Source organism: Python bivittatus, unplaced genomic scaffold, assembly GCF_059951505.1.
Source record: "Python bivittatus isolate LINGU-HERP-01145 unplaced genomic scaffold, Pbiv_v1 ctg000610_np1212, whole genome shotgun sequence".
In the NCBI taxonomy this organism is placed as follows: domain Eukaryota; kingdom Metazoa; phylum Chordata; class Lepidosauria; order Squamata; family Pythonidae; genus Python; species Python bivittatus.
This window is the reverse complement of record NW_028277088.1, coordinates 4,084,753-4,105,340: the sequence shown is the minus strand read 5'-3', so window position 1 is coordinate 4,105,340 and position 20,588 is coordinate 4,084,753. Positions and strand designations below refer to the sequence as shown.

The 20,588-nt window shown below is 44.8% G+C and overlaps 1 protein-coding gene across 2 annotated transcripts in view; it reads left to right on the top strand.

Annotated features, from left to right (window-relative positions):
* The first annotated feature begins 10,169 nt into the window (after positions 1-10,169).
* Positions 10,170-20,588, top strand: part of MINDY4 (MINDY lysine 48 deubiquitinase 4) — a 67,172-nt gene continuing 56,753 nt past the window's right edge. The window contains exons 1-5 of one of the 2 annotated variants that reach the window (XM_088150242.1): positions 10,170-10,460; positions 12,604-12,723; positions 14,078-14,292; positions 18,158-18,428; positions 19,538-19,983. In XM_088150242.1, coding sequence (XP_088006368.1) covers positions 10,398-10,460; positions 12,604-12,723; positions 14,078-14,292; positions 18,158-18,428; positions 19,538-19,983 — 1,115 coding nt within the window. In that variant the 5' untranslated portion in view covers positions 10,170-10,397. The remainder of the gene's footprint in view (positions 10,461-12,603; positions 12,724-14,077; positions 14,293-18,157; positions 18,429-19,537; positions 19,984-20,588) is intronic. The other variant, XM_088150241.1, reaches the window with a different exon arrangement.

Genomic DNA, 20,588 nt, shown 5'->3' with positions numbered 1-20,588 from the left:
CATTGTAGGCCCTCATCTTGACTTTTTTGACCCTCCTTGCTACATCGGAGTCGCTCTCGTGTGCTAAAGAAAGGGTTGTGCTAAAGATAAGGCTGCACTTCAGAGGGATAGGAGAATTCTGTGGCTCTGGTTCAGTGACTTTCATAAGGACGTGAACGTACAGTACTTCCACCCATTTCTGGATCATATCACTTTCTCTGTGGTTCATTCATAGCTCTGCTTTGTCTCAGTTATGCACTAATAGCCACAGGAAATTAAAGGGAGAACAATTACTATATATTGAGACAGAATGAAAGAGAGAGATGGAAGCTTTTTTTCAGAAAATGCACATTTTAAAACCTGTTGGGTTGGCATTTTAACATTTATTGTATCCTAATTGTTTTTAAAACTATTTCTGTGTCATCTTCTAGCCCAGAACTGGAGGATAAAATTATATGGTAAATCTGTTCTGGTCTGGCCTCTCATTTGCAAGTAGATGAGATAAAATTTACATGAAAATGGGCAAAGATCAAATTCCTCATTCATCCCAAGACATTAATATGGAATTAATAATCGCACAGCCTCACTTCCAACTTGCAATCTTCCAGAGGCAATCTAACATGAGATTTATTGACTAAGCAAGAATTTCTTAATGCCAGAATTAACTTCCAATTGCATTTATTCAACTCTCAATTGCTTGTTAATGAACTATTTGTACTCTAATCCTGAATTGACCAAAACTGCATTTGTTGATCCAGTCCATTATACTGCAGTAATTAAAAGAATGCCTTGATTTTACTCAGCACAAACTTTAGTTCCAATAAAAGAGAATCTCTGTAGCTCAGGGTTGAGCTGTGGAGTCCTTGGGGCTCTCTGAGTTTGGTTGTTTGTTTGCAGACGTTTCATTACCTGACTAGGTAATATCATCAGTGCGAGGGAGTGTGGGGTTTGCTTCCTGTTTATATACAGTAGCGTGCATCTTCCAAAAACTTCCAGCATAATGGATACCCATGCAACTTTATCAACAAGTGCCTGACCACTCAACTCACTACAGCACAACCAGCACAAGCGATTAAAAGGATCACACTGCCATACATCAGAAACATCTCAGAAAAAGCCAGCAGACTATTACAGCCATGTGGCCTCTCCGTAGCATGCAAACCAACTAAAGCCCTCCAAAACATCTTAAGCAAACCCAAAGACCCAGTGGCCCATGCAGAAAAACCATGAGTCATCTACAACATACAGTGTCAGGACTGTAACGGCCACTATGTAGGACAGACAGGCAGAAGGCGTGCAGAGCGCATCCATGAGCACCAACCAGCAGTCAGAAGGCACAATGAAAACTCCTTAATCTCGCAACACGTGGACAGACTCAACCATAGTTCCAACTGGGAAACTGTTGGCATCTTAGACCAAGCTAAATCCAAAAACGCTAGGAATTCCTGGAAGCCTGGTATTCAGGCAAGTCAGCCATCAATAGAGACATAGAGATAAACCACATTTACACCCACCATTCAAAAGAGACAATAAAAAAGCTAAGAAGAAAACCAAAAGTGTGGTCTAGTGGTTAAGGTTTCAGGCTAGAAACCAGGAAACTGTGAGTTCTAGTCCCACCTTGGGCATGAAAGCTGGCTGGGTGACTTTGGGCCAGTCCCTCTATCCCAGCCCAACTCACCTCACAGGGTTGTTGTTGTGGGGAAAATAGGAGGAGGAAGGAGTATTAGGTATGTTCGCCACCTTGAATTATTTGTAAAAAATAATAAAGGTGGGATAAAAATAATCTAAAAACAAACGACCAGAACACCTCCTCTCCAGCCACTAACGCCCAGATAAGCAGGGATTAACACCAGACAAACAGTCAAGCAGAAAACAATATCCTAATCAAGGAACTATCAAGGAGAAAACCTCTCCCCCACCAACACTGGCAGGGCAAGCTACTGCATAGAAACAGGGAGCAAACCCCACACTCTCTTGCGTCCATGATGTTACCTAGTTGGGTAATGAAACGTCTGCAAGCAAACAACCAAGATCAGAGAGCCTCTAGGATTCCACAAACTTTAGTGTCTTTTGCATAAAGATTTGCTTGCTTTAAAATTTTGCCACTGGGTTTTCTGGACAGAGTGCCCAGAAATGAGACCATTTCTAAATATTAAAAGTATTGGGAAAGATTGTTGTGTTTAGACTCTGCAGCCAAGCAAGGTCATAAAGCCATTCCCTTGAGTTCAGCTCAACTGCCAGTGACTTCAGGGTTGTGTCTTGGACAGCAGAGAGAAGATGGAGCCCTGTTTCATGATAACTGTGTCTTTAGTGAAAGTAATGGGTTGACATCACATTCAGGAAGGTTAATGAGGGACCTCTTCCCCAAAGCTCACTCTTGAGTGACTTCTTGGGATCAGGCATTCTGTAGATACACAAACAACTTACTTAATGGAAGAAGCTCAAGATGAATTCTGTTGAGTTTTGTTGCTGCTGTTCTCAGTTTATGAGTTAGTCAATGTCCGCACCGAACAAGAGTCATGAGACAAACTTCATTTGAGAGCACAAAGGACATTTACTTTGTTAGTGAGAACTTAGCAAAAAGAATCAAATAGCTGCAAAAAGGAAATTTATGAGAACAATACACAGAATCGCTATTAGCAAGCTTTGATAACACACACACACACGCATGGATGACTTTGAAGAAGCAGGATAGGAAGAGTATTGATGCCTTTGAACTTTGGTGTTGGAGAAGACTCCTGAGAATACTGTGGACAGCCAAGAAAACAAACAAATGAATCATTGGACAAATCAATCCAGAGTTCTCACTCGAGGTACAAATGACCCAGCTCAAATTATACTTACTTCGGACACATTATGTGAAGGCCTAGCTCTTTGGAGAAGGTGCTACTGCTGGGCAAGGTGGAAGGAAAGAGAAGAAGAGGATAACAAGGTGGATGGACTCAGTTACAGAAGTGATGGGTGTACCACTGGAAGGTCTGAAGGACAGATAGACACTTTTGGAGAAGAACCCAAAGTCCCTTGTGCTTCAAACATGTGAATGATTGTGAGAGGCTGGGAAAATCATTGAAGAGAAATTAGACATAATCCAGAAATGAAAGGAGAGCCTCTTGGTAGCTTTTGGCTGAGGAATTTTGGGAGTTGAAATCCACACTTCTTAAAGTTGCCAAGTTTGAAAAACACTACTCTACCTTTTCCAAGATTCTGCAAGTACTGACTAGCATTACTGAAATCTGTAAGTCTTGCTTCCTTGATTTGCCCAGCTGTATGGGACTTGATGTTACAGTGGCCAACCAGATGCCTCTGAGTTGCTCAGTCCTATCATTGTTCTCCTGTACCTGGGACTGGAAAGCACCCTGTCCCCAACCTTACGGTACTATGGGGTTTCAAAACCAAAAGCCTTTCACAGATCTGCCTTTGTGAATTTATCCAATCTCCTTTGTAGACATTGTAGGAGGAAAGTCTATGTCAGTCAAAAATTAGGACTCTGGTAGCACCTTTCCCAACAAATTTTATTAAAAGACCTTGGGCACAGTTCATCAAAGCTCGTGCCTTTCAATAAAATATATCATTCTGAAAAGGAACTTCCAAACTTCTTCCAATTCTCTTTGAAAGCCATCCATATTAATGGCCATTCCTGACTATGGTCTAAGTCCTTACTGTATAATATTCCAAAGGTCCAAAAAGAATTTCAGAAAGGGCATCAAGTGATTAAGGAACATAACAGTGGATGACCTGGAACTGTAACATATTTTGTCAAGCTTCAACTGTGGTACAGACGCAGGGGTATTAGATCCACAGATGAAGATGGAGGCCCATTCTTCTGTGAATGCCCATCTACAAAACAGAGAGTTTCCCAAGACTGAACTGGAGATCACCTGCTTCATGATGTTTGATGAGGTCCCAGGCCTTCACATATGTTCAAGTTTAATCTGGTCGGTGTCTACCCTTGACAATGCAGCGCACAAATCCTTGTCCTAAAATTAAACTCAAATTATTTTGTTTGAGGTCCATCACACCTTTGAGCGGCTGGCTAGCTGAAATATTGTTCTAATGCAGTATTGCATTTCTAATTTTCCAATGTTGTCATAATGGGTTATTGCAATGAAAACTCATTCATTCATCACATTAGACTTGATCAAAACAAGAACAATGTTGCTCCCAAATGTAATCAATATGGAAAAGTATATTTGCTCAACTGGACTGGGTTGTAATTTCTCTGGTGGCCTCCTTAATTAAGCTGGGTAAAATCAAAAATATTTGTCTAGAAATGTCATCTCAACCTCTTTTAGTAGATTTATACCAAATTTCTTTTGATTAAGGATAGCATTCAGTTTGTCTTTCATTTGTCCAGTATTGATATTGTTGTTATTAATATCCTTAGGAGAGCGAGCTTAAAGGCACTGTAACCAAAAAGGAAATGTTACGGTTAACAGAAAAGAAAAACAAATTCCAGCCAGACAAGAGTTAAGGGTGATGGTGGCAAAATTATATAACTTTGGAACAGAGCACCAAATTCTTACACCTCAACTAACATCCAAGGATATATTTGACTTGAGAAGTCTTCTAACACTGTCAGAACAAGTTGTGAAATTAGGAGACAACCCCAAATTGCCTAAATAAGTTCCCCCCTGCCAGTAGACATTACATATTCTACCCACCCCAGGTGAGATTGTCCCCATCCTTTGATGTCCTTCTGGAGGTCCATGAAAGCATGGTGGTGTCAGCAGGCCTGGGGATCTCAAAGGAATGGTGAGTAGATGAGATGGCTGCATTGTTTTTAACATAAATTCTCTCCACTACCTTGTTAATAATAAATATTGCTGATGTTTTTTAACTGTAGTTTTTAACATTTGGATTTTATGATTGTTTTTATTGTAAGCCACCTAGAGTCACTTTATTGTGAGATGGGCAGCTATATAAATGGGAGAAATAAATAAATAAATACTGCAATGGGCGCAAGAAAAGTTTGGGTTTGAAAGGCCATGATTTTATACTATCATCTGCTGGACCATTGGAAATTTTGCTGGATGTTTTGGTGGGAGGAGAAAGGAAGAGAGAGAAGGTTGACAGATTCTCTGGATTAAAAAAAATGAACACTGGATATTCACAGAAGCTAGAAAAATATTTTCTATTTTATGGACTAGATGTGGATCTTGTGCTAAAGCTAGTTTACATAGTTCCTCCAGAAAGGGAAGGAATCTTTCTCTCCCCCCGCACCCCCACAAAAAAACAGGCAATAGTATCTGAAATCATGCTTAAACAGAGAATGGACAAATCAAGATTCTGACAATTCCCCACCTGTTTTTGGGAAAGAATAGTGTTTAATGTTTCCCCATCTGAATATATATTTAGTTTAATTCTAAATTCTCAAAACCTACTTGACTAGGCATTAGATGAAAAGGATGCCATCTCCAATAAAGCAACTGAGTTGTATAAAGAAAAATACATAAAGGAGGTGTTAACTCAGAGAGACAAGTGAGGCTACTGCAAATAGGAAGGAAGGGAGGTTAAGATGCTCTGTGTCCACTGCAACATTTTCACAGTAGGCTCCAACAACTAAAGAATTGGAGAGAATAAAGATTAATCCATGTACCAACAGGTACTCAACAAATGCTCATGAACAATGTGTAGACTTCTTGATCAGACCCTTCAACTACTCTACAACATGCTGGAGGTGGGACTACAGTCCTCATATTTCTATTTCTTCTGATGTCAGCTCCATTCTCACATTGTGCTGGGGTCCATCACGGTGAATTATGTTCATGCCAGTTTTTGTCCATCACACTTCAGGATGTGAGGTCTTCAGACACAAATCCCAATGTGGATGCAACCATCTTCCAGGCATGGATGTAGAAGTGGCTCTGACTACTTCAAGAAAGGACTACGGTTTTCTGCCAGAAGATTTTCAGCAATTTTTGGTTGAGGGATGAGATGCCTTAGTTATGGTGGTTTGCTACATCTTCTAGAAATATGGGACCAAAACAATTGTCTTTTGCTGGAGAAGAAAAGGCATATCCACCTTGGAGATCTCAATGGCCTAGGAGTGAGAGGTTGGGCAGATCTTGGGCATCATCACACAAAGGATTTCCAGGTAGTACATGAGCACTTCCAAGAGACATGTAAATGATAGACAGATAGCAAACTCAAACTGATCCACATCTCCCAGGCTCCCTTTGCCATATACTGTATAACCTATGGAAGACAGCAAGCAGCCATGAAGCCTACAATGACACATGGAAGGGCTTCCAGCTATCTTCCAGTACCACCAAGTTTATTCAGTTAAGAACCAGTAAATCTTCCAATGTTTTCTTAGCAAGATGGCACTTCATTCTCTCTAGCGTCTTGACTCCCAGTTTTCAAAAAGGGGGCAGTTGAGTCGTGGGTGAGGCCATAAGCCTGCTGGGAGTGACCTTTCATTTACAACTGAAATTCTGGAGAAATGTCTGCCAAGGAAGTCAAAAGTTGGTTATTTATTAGGTTTATTTTTGTTCAGGAGCTCAAGATGGCATACATAGCATTCTCTCCTCCTATGTTTCCCCATAACTACCACCCTGTGAAGTTGGCTGGGTAGAAAGAAGAACTGGCCCAAAGTCTCCCAGGGAGCTTCTGTGGCTGAGAGGGGATTAGAACCTGGGTCTCCCCACTCCTGGTCCAGCACCTTCACCACTACTCCACACTGGCTTTCTATCCATATCTACATTTATATAGATTTAAACTTTACTCCCTCTGCCTATCTTCCCTACAACACCCCTGTGAGATTGGTTGGGCCACAGACGCTTTCATGGCTGAGGGTGGACTTCTAGGTCTTCTAATCTAACACCTTCACCTCTAAACCACACTGGCTTGGTTTTGGGCCTAGATAGAAGGATTTGGAGAGCATGGGTTTTCCAGCACAGTGGCAAGATTTCCTTTCACTATCAAATGACAGATGATTTTCTTCTTCTTCTTCTTTTCTTTTTTAATGATGGGAACCTTGGCAAAAATCAGTGTTTCAAGTGCTCCCTGGGGTAGCATGAGGATGTTGTTGGTTTGGGTTGACTAATCCTGGTTGACATCTCTGAGAGACGTCTTCTGGTCTGATCCTCCAAATGTTGCTTCTTTGCATACAAAGGCCAGCAGACGCAATCCTTTTGGGAGGAGGAATGGATGAGAAAGTTCGATGCTGAACTTCATCAGAAGAAGAAAAAAGAGAGAGATGTTATTTGACTGCTTAACTGTACTCCATAATCAAAAACCTGCATATAATGATAATGATCCAGAGGAAAAGGTTGAGGAATACATTAGCAAATGGAAGCAAAACATATCTGCTGGTTATCTATCACTAAACCAGCAGCCTATAATTCTTTCCGTAAATAATTATTATTTCTGTAAACAATGAGAGAGTCATTGTGGTGTAGTGGCTGAAGCACTGCCTTGGCACAGGGGAGACCCAAGTTTTCAAGAAAAGACTGGGCAGCCCTTTGTCCAGGATGGGATGACGATTCCTGTACTGGAAAAGGGGTTGGACTAGAAGGCCTCTGAGGTCTCTTCAACCCTATGATTCTGAGTCCTTCCTCAGCCACAAAAGCTCCCTGGGTGACTTTGGGCCATTCCCTTCCTCTCAGCCCAGCCTACCTCACAGGGCAGTTGTCATTGTGGGGAAAAATAGGAGGAGGGAACTCTCTGTAGGCCCTCTTGAGCTCCTGAAGGAAAGGCAGGAGAAGGAGGAAGAGGGGGAGAAGGATTTCTACAACCCAGAATTCTAGACCTCCCAATACTTAGCACAAGGGACTCCTTTTCCTTTTTAATGGGAACATTGGAGAGAGATAACAAACTCCATCAATATATAACTTTCTATGGAAAGTTGAAAGCCACATGCATGAATGCACAAGGGATGTCATTTCATACCAAAGAAGGAATGTCCATCTTGAGATGGACCATTGGCTGGATCTGCTTCAGACAAGGAAGGACATCTGATTCACAGCATCTTTGATACCTGATACTGAAGCACACTGAACACTGAGTGCAGGAAGAAGACTGAATTAAGATCCTGAATTCTTCCTCCAAATTGGTCTAAGATTGGAAAGACTCAGGGAGAAATCAACCCATCAACTCTGTTTCTGGCACCTTGGACTTAGTGGGGGTGGGTGGTCTCTCAAAACTGCCAACCATTCTGAAAAAATTGCATTATTCCCCTTTTGCATTAAAAAATGGTGATGGGGTATTTGACAGATCCACTTATGTGCTTCTGCTACCACCTGGTGGATACACAGAATTATACTTTCTGTAAGTGATCATGAGAGAACTGGGATATTTCTGTTATCCCTGTTAAAACACGTAAACTTCAGGCCAAATTTGGGGTCTAGTTGATCAGTTAAATTTATTGATTTGTTAGCTTTAGATCCTGCCTTTCTATTGTGCAGCTCAGGATGGTGTGCCTAACACTCTCTCCTCCTATTTTCTCCACCCCAACAACCTTGTGAGGTAGGTTGGGCTGAGAGAGCTGGACCAGCCCAAAGCCAGACAGCCAGATTTGTGCAAGTTGTATGTGATGTCAAAGCTGGAGGTTCACAACTAAGTGCTGCTTCTTTTGTTTCTTCTTATTTTTTTTTTTGCACCAGAAAGTTTATTCTCTTACCTAGTAGAGCAGTGTTTCTCAACCTCCCCAACTTTGAGGCAGGTGGACTTCAACTCCCAGAATTCCTCAGCCAGCATGCTGGCTGAGGAATTCTGGGAGTTGAAGTCCATCTGTCTTAAAGTTGAAGAGGTTGAGGAACAATGAAGTAGAGCTTGTTAGGAAAAGTTAAATAGCAAACGTCTGCTCTACAACCCTTGCATGTAAATTTCTAATTTGTTTATTTATCCATATAACTACATTTCATTTTTGCCAATATGCATTTTCTTCTTTTCCCTTTTTTTTCACTTCCTCGTGTGCAATGAACAATATCCTTTCTTCATTTGCTGGTGTCTTTTTTGCATTATTCCTTTCTCCCCCATAAATCTCAATCTACTTCCCACCTGGAAGCAAATTCAACATCACTTTTAATCAATTCCATTTAAAACCTCCCTTCTTATTCTGCCTAGTCCAGCCACCTGGCTCACCCTGAACGCTTTAAAACCACTTTTCGCTTTTTTGCACACTGCCTTTCACTTAACAACTTGGTTCCTTTTAGTAAAGCCTCCTTGCAAACCTACGTTGTAAAGTAAGGCAATAATGGAGCATATTGAAGCCTAAATGGTAACACAAGATCATGTACAATTGGAATAAACATTAATGCAGGGGGACACTTCGTTCACCAGGTTTCTGTTTTAATATATATACCAGCATCTTCTATATGTAGAAGATGCTAGTATATTGTATATTGTATTGTATCATACAAATGCCCAGGCTCAAATTGCATGTGGTGGATAGCCACAGAGAGCAAGGCTGTCAGGAGGGAGAGGGTGCATTCCAGCAGGGGAAAGGAGACAAAAGACAACACAGTCCGGAGCAGGAGCGTGGGAAGCGTAAGAGGTTCAGGGTAGCCACTCCCTGGAATCTCCCAGGGTAGATCCACTAGTTGCAGTCGTACAGACTGAGTCTGGCAAGATTCTGTCTATCAGATGTAAGCAAATAAAGGAACTGAACTCAACTGGACGGTTTCACCGTTGTTCTTGGGCTGGGCCTGACATCACCCTACTTTGGAGACACGATGCGAAGACCCCGCTCTCTGGAGGAGGCTCTGATGCTGGGAAAGGTGGAAGGAAGGAGAAGAAGAGGACGACCAGCAGCAAGGGGGAGGGGCTCAGTTAAGGTGGCGATGGGGCATCGTTGGAAAACCTGAAGGACCAGGTTAGGAATAGATCGTCATGGAGAAAATCTATCTATGTGGTCACTAGGAATCGAAAATGATTTGATGGCATAATAACGTAACGTAATACAGTACAATACAATAATATAATACTGTATTATCCCGTTCAAACAGAACCAATCTTTATTACGGTCAAAGACCAGCATAGATGCTATAGTACAGAGGCATTGCAAGCTTGTTTCTTAGCGGAGGCCCGCCAACCTCCCCTCCTCTTTGCAGAACCACGTTTCACCGCCGACACCCGGCGTCTTCTCGCCCAGCGTCTCTCCACCGCGTGGACTTCAACTCCCAGAATTCCCCACGCTGGGGGAACCCCGTGCCGGCGCCCTCCAGGCGTTGCCGGCGCAGCAGCAGCAGCAGCAGCATCCCCGGGAGAGCTGGAGAGGCGGGGAAAGAACTCTCGGCTCGTGACGTCATCCCCATGACAACCTGCCAACGGTATAGCCCAACTGCCCGCCCGCCCCGGCTGCAAGCGGAGCGGAGCCCCGGCCGGGGGGAGCCAAAGGCCCGCCCAGCCCCCCCCCAAAGTCTTTGCATTTGCTTTCCTGTTGCAAAAAGAGCCCGTTGCATGCTGCAAGGCCAGCGATGGAAGCCGCCTTCGTGGAAGAAGTGGCGGCGTCGTTAGTGAGAGAGTTCCTGAGCAAGAAGGTAAGAGGTTGGCGGAGGGGGGGAGGAAGGAGAGAAGGAAGGAAGAGCCTGGGCACCCCTCCCTCCCTCCCTCCCCGACCTGGGGAGCTGTTGCAAGAAAAGTGGGATTTCCCCCCCCGGGACTACCTTTCCCACAATGCCTTGGGGCCCAAGGCGGAGACAGCCCCTTCTCCTTGCTAGACTTTCGACCCGTGTTTCTTTTTTTTAAAAAAATTCGTTTTTATGAAAGAAGGTTTTTTACAGCAGAAAAGCAGTGCAGCTGTAAAGAAAAAAGGAAGCCAAGAAAAAGGATGTGTAAAGAAGAAAAAAAGGGAAGGGAAGGGAAGGGAAGGGAGGAAGGAGTGGCTTCTGATCTTTACAGCAGTTATAAATGCATTTATTTTATCCTCTCTCTTTCTAAGGCAGTGTTTCTCAACTTTGGCAACTTTAAGATGCATGGACTTCAACTCCCAGAATTCCCCAGCCAGCAAAGCAAAGCTGGCTGGGGAATTCTGGGAGTTGAAGTCCATGCATCTTAAAGTTGCCAAGGTTGAGAAACACAGCTCTGAGGTTATATTGTGGCTCCCTCCTTTCTCCATTCTCCCCTTTCTAATCATCAGATCCGCAAATCACAACTTTCCCCCCCCATTTTCAGCAAAAAGTCCATCCAGACTTTCCAGTTGCCCACAAATGCATTTATTACTTTAGGCCGGTGTTTCTCAACCTCGGGGACGGGGAGCTGTGTGGACTCCGACTCCCAGAGTTCTCAGCCAAGACGCTGCAAGAGAATTCTGGGAGTTGAAGTCCACCAGGGGGTTGGGGACCTTCTGCTGTAAATTCCTGAGATTTCCAACACCTAGAACAGCGGTTTTTAAACTGTTTCGCCCAAGTACACCTTTTCCTGGTCTTGAATAAAGTCATGACCCCCCCCATAAAAAAAAAATTTAAAAAAAGACTCGTTTTACGCAAGGATCTTGGCAGCGGGACTCCCAGAGGGGATCCTTTGCTTGCAAACCAGCAATTACGGATTGCTCTATTAGCCCACGATAAGCCCAAGTTAGCCCCCGTTGAAGATCTACTGTTCTACTCTGACTGCCGTGACCGTTTGTCCTGTATTAAAAAGGACAGCCCTGTATTTCAGAAAGTTGTCCTCTATAAGAATATGAATTTTTGTTCCGTTTTTCTTGGTTTTGCTCTTGAGTTTTCCTTCGTAAAACCAAGTGATAAGCGTAGACAATTACTTTTCTCCTTAAGAACTTCGTTCACGTTTGCCCCGTTTTCGGGGCTGTCCTTTGTTTTTTCCAAGAAAAATGCTTCCATCGGCCTCCTGGATTTTTTCCTCTTTCTTTTACTCTGTGTAAATGTGGTTTTATAAATTTTAACTGTATATTTATATTTATGTATTGTTTTAATATGCTGTAAGCCACCCAGAGTTCCCCATTGGGGGGAGATGGGCGGGGATAAGTTTGATTGATAAATAGATAGGTAGGTAGGTAGGTAGATAGACAGGTAGATAGGTAGGTAGATAGGTAGGTAGGTAGATAGATAGGTAGATAGGTAGGTAGATAGATAGATAGGTAGGTAGATAGGTAGGTAGATAGGTAGGTAGATAGATGGGTAGATAGATAGACGGGTAGGTAGATAGACAGGTAGATAGGTAGGTAGATAGGTAGGTAGATAGGTAGATAGATAGGTAGGTAGGTAGGTAGGTAGGTAGATAGGTAGGTAGATAGATGGGTAGGTAGGTAGGTAGGTAGGTAGGTAGGTAGATAGGTAGGTAGATAGATGGGTAGGTAGATAGACGGGTAGGTAGATAGACAGGTAGGTAGGTAGATAGGTAGGTAGATAGGTAGATAGGTAGGTAGGTAGGTAGGTAGGTAGATAGGTAGATGGGTAGGTAGATAGACGGGTAGGTAGATAGACGGGTAGGTAGATAGACGGGTAGGTAGATAGGTAGGTAGATAGATGGGTAGGTAGATAGACGGGTAGGTAGATAGACGGGTAGGTAGATAGGTAGGTAGATAGGTAGATAGGTAGGTAGATAGGTAGGTAGATAGGGTCACCGTACCTAGATGCCAACAGCTTCCCTGAATATGATTATATTGATTTCTAAGCTAGCCAGCCCTGTGAAGATTGAGGTGACAGAGTGCCTTTCTCCCGGCAGGGCTTGAAGAAGACCAGCGCCGTGATGGATGAAGAGTTTCCCCGTACAGCCCTCAGCATCAACAACAGAAACGAGCTCCGAAGTGTTTTGCATCTCCAGTCTCTGTACAAACAAAACAAGGTAAGCAGGACGGCATCTTCTGGACGAGGTCTCTGGAAGTTACAAGCGGGACTCTTGACGGGGCAACCTGTTTGGGTGGCACCTCGGGTGGACTCATAGCATGGTGCAGTTGGGAGGGAGCACAAGGGTCATCTCTTCTAACCCTCTGCCACGTGCAAGAACAGCGAATGACACCATCCACGGGAGTGGGCTTTCAGCTTCTTTCTTCTTAAAAATCTCCAACGATGGAGAACCCACGACCTCCGTGGCTGGATTGTCCCACCGTTGTACGTACGGTTCGCAGTCTCAGGAAGCGTTTCCTGAAGTGGGAACAAAATCTAGGTAGCGGCACGTTACGTCCACTCTACGCTCTTATTTCTTAGCTGGGCTGGGTCCTGCCTAGTGAAATGTTGAACCATACTTCAAAACATCAACAGGTTATGGATGGTGGCTAAAAGCTAACCTGGCTACCAGCAGGATCAGGAAATTAGAATCAAAGGACCCTGAAAACAGAGGTCAGGGTTGCCAGATTTTGGGAGTGGATCAAGATTGAGGTTTACGTTAGCCTTGGGGAAAGCGGGAGAAGAAGGGGGAATAACTAATCTGTGGCAGGAAAAGCTATGGCAACATCTTTAAATCTACAGGTAGTCCTCAAGTTACGTCCATTTGTTCAGTGACTGTTCAAAGTTACGGCAGTGCTGGAAAAATGGACTTACAACCGGTCCTCAAAGTTGTGGCTGTTGCAGCGTCCCTGTGGTCACGTGATTGCAATTTGGGGGCTTGGTAACTGGCTCACACTTATGACAGTTGCAGCAGCCCGTGGTCACGTGATCGCCATTAGCGACTTTCAATGGGGAAGCTGGCAAAGTTGGAAGTCACTCCTGCAACTCACTCCTGCCACTTTTTCTCCTGAGGAGCCCCTGGGCAACGGGTATCTGTACTCTGTCCTGCCCATCCGCCCGCTGCTTCTTGCGAAGCGGACTTCCCCCCCCAAAATTTTATTTACAAATTACAAGAAGAAAATGAGAAAACACCTAGATCCCCTAAAGAAACCACACACAATTAACAAAACAATCTTTAAAGAGGAAAAAAAATAGAAACTCACACCCACAACCCCAAAGAAAGGAAGAAAGAAAAAAAGAAAATAAATTCTTCCTTATAGTTCTACCTATCAGTAGTCGCTGGTTTGCACTGCTATAATGTCATCAGTACAAAATATTTTTGTAAAATATCAGAAAGCAGAATCAGAAGCAAACCTGCCCACTTCGGGGAGAAGAACACGTAAGCTAGAAATCAGCTGCTTTATCTTTTGCAAATGGTGAAACCGGGTCAGCCGAACCCTGACTGCCCACTAATCTTGTTTCTTCCTCTGCAGGCAAAAGAGACTCCTTTAAAAACCATTCTGGAAATCATTGCTAGCTACTTTCTGGAGCATCCGAGTAACCAGAGCTTCAGGGGAAGCACGTCGTTCCCTGAAAATAAACTCTCCCCGACAAGAACCGCGGAGAATTTTGTCCTTAAGAATGTTGTCTCTGAAGAAGCCGCTCCAGGGCAGACAGCGCCCGAAAAAGCCAAAAAGGGGGCTCCCAGGTATTTGCAACTTTCACCGTTTGATCCTAAATCTTTCGATGGCAGCCGTTCACCGATCGCTACGTGTTATGGGTAACGTTGATAATTTATCGGTTTTATCTAACCGCTTTGCGATAAAGCGGTTGCCTGAGCCCTGAAGAAGCTGGAGGGCCATCTCACTGGAGGTTTTCAGGAAAAAGCCACTTGTACGGGATGGTAGGATGACGACTGCGCTGGGCCAGGGGTCAGACTAGATGACCTCAAAGATCCCTTTCAACCGATGATGTTACGAATTAAATATTCATCACTGGCCAAACCTATTTCTCCCCAAATACCACTGTCAAATGGTTAAGAGATAAACCTATCTGGTTTGTTCCAGTCATTCATACCCAGGACAGAGACTGTGATCCCCAACCCGGCAGTGCAGAAATGGTTCACTTTGTCTTTGCCAGCTCTAAAAAGCATCATTTTGTATTTAGATGGTTTAATTGCAGGGTTTGGAAGCTGTTCCAGCCCCTAGCAGGCCCATTCAGGCCCCTCTACTTAAAAATAAATCAAAATACAATCTTCACCCCCAACGCTTGCCCAAAGAATCGCTTTTCGGTAAGATGGGCGGCTGTATTCCGTATTTTATATGGTATTTTTAATTAATTTTATCATCTCTGTAAACCGCCCAGAGTCGCTTTTTAAAGAGACGGGTGGTGACCATTTCAACATATAAATGAACAAAATAAGTAAATATAAATATGATAAGTATATAAAGAGGAACGTGTGCGAACACAGCTAGAGTTCTGCAATCGATCAGCACGATTGCTTTAAAAAGCCAACTTCCTGGAACAAACACTTTAATAAGCAGTCAGCATTTTTTATTTTCTTTGCAATCGCTGAAAAGCTGGGGGCTTGTTTCGGGAGCGATCTGCCTTTTTGTCAAATGTGTGAATCGGAAGAGGCGCTACCAAACTCCTTCTGAATTTCCACCTGGCTAACGCACGTTCAGCGGCCTTCCTAAAGCTTATGCGAAAGATTACGGTGGCCGGATTAAAGTCTTCGAAGACACACGCTGCAGAGGAAGGAAACGAACGGGAGGCGTGATAAAACATCATGCCCAAGGTGTATTTTTCAAATGCTGATGGCTTTGAACCGCTTTGGTCTTTGTGGCTTAAGTCTCGACAATGCGCGGATGGTCATATAAACACTCAGAACTGAGATCTATAGGCCCATCCTTAGTGTAAGCCAGTGTTTCTCAACCTCAGGAACTTGAAGATGTGTGGACTTCAACTCCCAGAATTCCCCAGCCAGCCATGCTGGCTGGGGAATTCTGGGAGTTGAAGTCCACACATCTTCAAGCTCCTGAGGTTGAGAAACACCCATGTAAGCCCTGTAATAGGTAGAATCATAGGGCTGGAAGGTCATCTAGTCCAACCCCCTACCCAATATAGGAATCATCACACCATTCTGGACAAACGGCTCTCCAGTGTTGGGGCACCCTTAGCTTTGGGAGGCAGGCTGTGGGGAGACCTGGGTTCAAGTCCCCCTCAGCCACGGAGGCTCCCTGGGGGGCTTCAGACCTGTCTGTTTCTGCCCGGCCTACCCTACAGAGTTGTTGTTGGGATAAAAAGGCCATCTCCCTGAATGCTGCCTTGGGAACTGAGAAAAGGCAGCAGATGTATTTAAGATTCCAATTTGCCTGTGCTACTTCATTGGGGGGGGATGGGTAGGCTTTTTTGCACTGTTTTAACGGGCTGGGGGTTTCTGCCTCGAGTTCACGGGTAAATGCACTTTTTTTTCCCCCTCTGCAAGCAAAGCCTCTCCCTTTTGGAAAGAAGGAAGCCTTTTAAAGCGACTTCGACGTTGCAAATAGAAAAGTGAACGAAACAGAAATGGAAGGAAAAGCCTTTGCGAGCTTTAGCCTCCCACGGCCGCCTGCAAGAGGGCTCAAGGGCTTCACAAAGAGACGCAGGAGCCCCCTTTCTGACGCAGCCCCGCAGCAGCTCCCACTCCCCACCGGCCGCGACTGAGGCGCGGCACGAAATGGAGCGCCCCTCTGCTGGCGCTTCCTATTTATAGTTTCTGGTTGGGCATGCGCATTCCCTCCGCGCTCTGGGTCCCACCCCGAGAGAACGTGAGGGTAAGGGCAGTAGCTGGGAGCGGCGGCCGCTCCTCCCCCGCCCCTCGGGTCTCTTCGGTGCAGCCAATGGGAGGTGCCGGAGGAGGGATGCTCTGGTTTTTTTCTCTATGGTGAGGGCATTGGGAGGGCGGGGGCGAAGGGTCCTCTCTGGGCAAACGCGGAAGGTTTGCCTTCGGCTCCGTACTGCCACCTTGAGGCCTTCCGAAGCATTGCAGCCCAGGTTTGGTAGCCCTACTCTAATGAGTAGGCAGAGCAGGCAGAGAAGTTTGCTCCACCTTGCAACAGAAGCCTATAGAGGAGGCTCTCCCTGTTGAACTTCTCCTTGGCAGGCAGAACCTTGGGAGTCAGGACCCAGAAAGATCTTTCTGAGAAATGGGTTGAGCTATTCCGTTAAGTCAGTTGGCGATTTCTAAAGGAATCATTTACACCAGTGTTTCTCAATCTTGGCAGCTTAAAGATGTGTGGACTTCAACTCCCAGAATTCCCCAGCCAGCATGGCTGGCTGGGGAATTCTGGGAGTTGAAGTCCATACAGCTTAAAGTTGCCAAGGTTGAGAAACACCAATTTACACTGTACAGTAGTAAATTCTGTGCAAGAGGGGGATACTGTTTATGGCAGTTAGTATAGCTTTTTTTAAATTTTGAGGGTGCATACTTTTATTTTAACAATGCGTGCTTTCTGTGCACGTTTGCTTGGAGATTATTAAAAGTTGCACTGGATGGTGGGTTGAATGGAGGCATCAATCAGTGTAAGGAACCAGGGAGATGATCTTGGACAAACTGTGCAAGGGCAGTTAGGAAAACAGGAATGAAACCCCAGAAGGGAAGCAGAAAGAAACTCAAGATTGCTGCACTTTGATTCTCTTTGTTCTAAAAGGGAGGGAAGGAGAAACACGGTCTCGATTTCAAGATTCTGTTGTTAGAGGCTAGACCAGCGTTTCTCAACCTTGGCAACTTTAAGATGTGCGGACTTCAACTCCCAGAATTCCCATGCTGGCCTTGCCAAATTGCCAAGGTTGAGAAATGCTGGCCTGGATCAACAGAGTCCTCATATTTCCTGTGGGGGTCTGTTTCCCTCCCTGGCCTACCTCAAAGGGCTTGCAATAGGAATTGATTGGTGGGGGGTGACCCTCCTGACCAGGGTTTGCCTGTTGTCGCGGTGCCTTGGAAGGGCTGTGATTTTGTTATTGTTTATTGTGGTTTTAATTTTAAGGTTGCTTGTTTTGGTAAGGCACTTTGAACCTGGGTGGCTTATGAATTGCAGTAAATAAACAAAATAGATAAATGGGGAAATATGTTGCAGGTATCTTTGAGGCCAGGTTCCCAAATGACCCTCAGCCTGCGTATCGATCCCTGTTACACCTTTGCAGAGATAAAAAGCAGCAATCCACAACCGACTCAACTATTTGAGTTTTTATTTATCTACCTGTTGCATTTAGATTGTTCCTGTACGATGCTCAAGGTGCTGTATATGGTTAACCCCTTAACTCCTCATTTGCTTCCACAACAATCTTCTGGAACAATTGGTCCCCAAACCCTTGCTTGGGTTGGATTTCTGCTCCCAGAATTCCCAACCTTTCTCTAAGCCTTCTGGGAGTTGAAGTCCTACCCATCTGGAGGACTCCACTTTCCAGCCCAGGAGTCTCGCTACATCGCCAACATTGGCGGTCTTGAGCTTTTCTTTAATCAGCTTGATGCATCACCTGCCAGGCACATGATTTTTTTTTTCCATCGGTGTTTGCATCTCTGTCGTTTTCAGCTATGAGATTGACGAGGGAATAATCTGGCCACGCGGCCTTTCCAGGAGGCATCTTCACAAGCAGAGTGAGAAGGGCAAGGCTAGAGCGGTGGTGGACGTTCCCGTGCAGACTGAGGGGGAGAAGAAGCTCTGTGATCTTCTGGATGGCTTGCAGATTCCAGAAGAATTGTCTCTGGAGACCAGAATGACCCTGAGGGAGAAACTTCGAGGCCAGTCTGGTGTTCTTCCAGCTCAAGGAAGGATAACTGGTTCCACGGACGCTTCTCAAGAGGTTTTTGACTCCTCTCCTAAGTCGTTGATCTTCTCTTTTTCCTCTTCCTCCTCTTCTTCTCCTCCTCTCCTAACTCTAATTCTAATTTTTAAAATTTATTTTATTTTCCTGCATTTCTACAACATAACTTTGTCTGCCAAGTCCAGTGTTTCTCAACCTTGGCCACTTGAAGATGGGTGGACTTCAATTCCTGGCTGGGGAATTCTGGGAGTTGAAGTCCACCCATCTTCAAGTGGCCAAGGTTGAGAAACACTGGCCAAGACACTAGATGCAGACTTTCCTGTTTCATTTGTTGTTTTTTCCCAATCTGAAATAGTCTTTACCAAAAATGGGAAAACGAAATAAAACAAGGAAAGAATTCCCTGGACATCTGGGATGCTGAGAATCTCTCTTTGAAAATCAGATATAAGCCCTTGGTGCCCAAGGATAAACAATAATCCTACTCATCCAAAAAAATCACCACCTCAATAACAGTAGAGCCATCTACCCACTTGACCTAAATTTCTGGGGAACCAACCAGGTCTTCAATGTCTTGCAAAAGGTTGGGGCTATCTGAATCTCCAGGGGAGATTCCAACAAGGAATCCAGCAAGATGACATTGTTTGATAGAAGGGACCCAGAGCATGTCTTCTCTGCTAGATCTGGTGGGGTGAGCAGAAAGTAGCCTGCTCTCTCTAGTTTTGCCCACAACAACGAGCTGAGGGAGAGTGACTGGCTCCCAATCCCCCTGTGAGTTAGGGTGAACATGAACCTGACTCCCTCTTGGTCCTAAACCCAACAATTGATTGGCCGGATTCACAAACTATAGATCGTGCTTGATAAACCACGGCAGCTGAGTTCATAAAGCACGCTGGGAACCCCACTTCAACCATCTCATTTTCTCAGTTCTGGCATCAGTTGAAGCCCCTGGTTCTAAACCTGCAAATCATTTTAAAATTCCTCCAGCGCAACCAAGGGATGAAGCGATCGCCCAGCGGCTGAGGTGACCCGTCGGAATTCGTGGGTCCTCCCAATCAGGGGTCGAACGGGTCCATCAGTTTGGAAAGTGTTTGGGATTGCTTTAAGGTGGTAACCTTCCATGGGACACTAAACTTTGGTGTCTTCTATAGGATTCCTTAAAAAGAAGGCATCTGAAACGACCGTCTGGAATCTGCAGCCCAGCCCAATTCAGTGGGGAAGGCACCCATAAGAGTCCTTCAGTCCTTCCAGGAGATCATTCCTTCGAGAAGACGGTAATTCCCAGACCGTCGGCCGATCTCCTGTCCGCCCGCGCCGACTGTTCCCTCGATGCCCGTAAGAATGGTCCACCCCACTCTCCCTCGAGTCGGTGTGCAAAGCAGGAAGACCAAACAGCCCCAGATGTCATCAGTTCTGGAGATGACCCTTTGGCCACCCTGATCTTAGAAAGGCAAGCTGAAGAAAAGAAACCTCCATCTGGCTACGATGCTTGTGAGAAAAGACGCCCCGTGGACGTTTTTCAAAGGGAGATGGTGACAGGGTGCAGGAACGCCGTGAGACTCTCGTGGAAAAGTGAGGCTCGGTTTACGGACACCAGGTAAGCCCCCGGTGGTTTTTTTTGTTAAATAAAGTGTTTTAAAAATGCGTGCAGGAAGTGTGGCCGAGAACTCATACCCAGCTGTTAGGGAACATTATGTATCTCGGCTTGGCTAGGCCAACGTGGCTAATCTTGAAAAGCTAATTCTGGGATAGGAGATCTTTACAAAAACTCAGTACTGAAGATGAGACTGTCGATGGACAGCCATTTCAGCTTCGGGTGGCGAAAAAATCTGGGGGAGCCTGGGAGCTGTTTTTTTTGACTCACAGATTGGATTCAAAGGTAGAAGCCTTAAATTTGTGAGTTCGAAAAAGTGCTCCCAAGCTGCTCCTGATTTTTAAACAAGGCTGGAAATTAAAAAAAAAAATCTCAGTTGCAAACTGCTTTTGTATTGTTACGAGAAGACAACTTGGATGCGCCCATATAGTTATCAGAAATTGAATTTGACTCAAGGGAGACGTGACTTCCCTGGAGAATCGTCTCCCCTCAATTTTGGTTTCCAGACTCCACTTGAACTCAACTTGAAGGGGACTGGATCTTATCCAGCCTGGTAGCTTCACCTAGCTGACCTTCGCAGATCTCAAAAGGCAAAGCAGGGTCAGCAG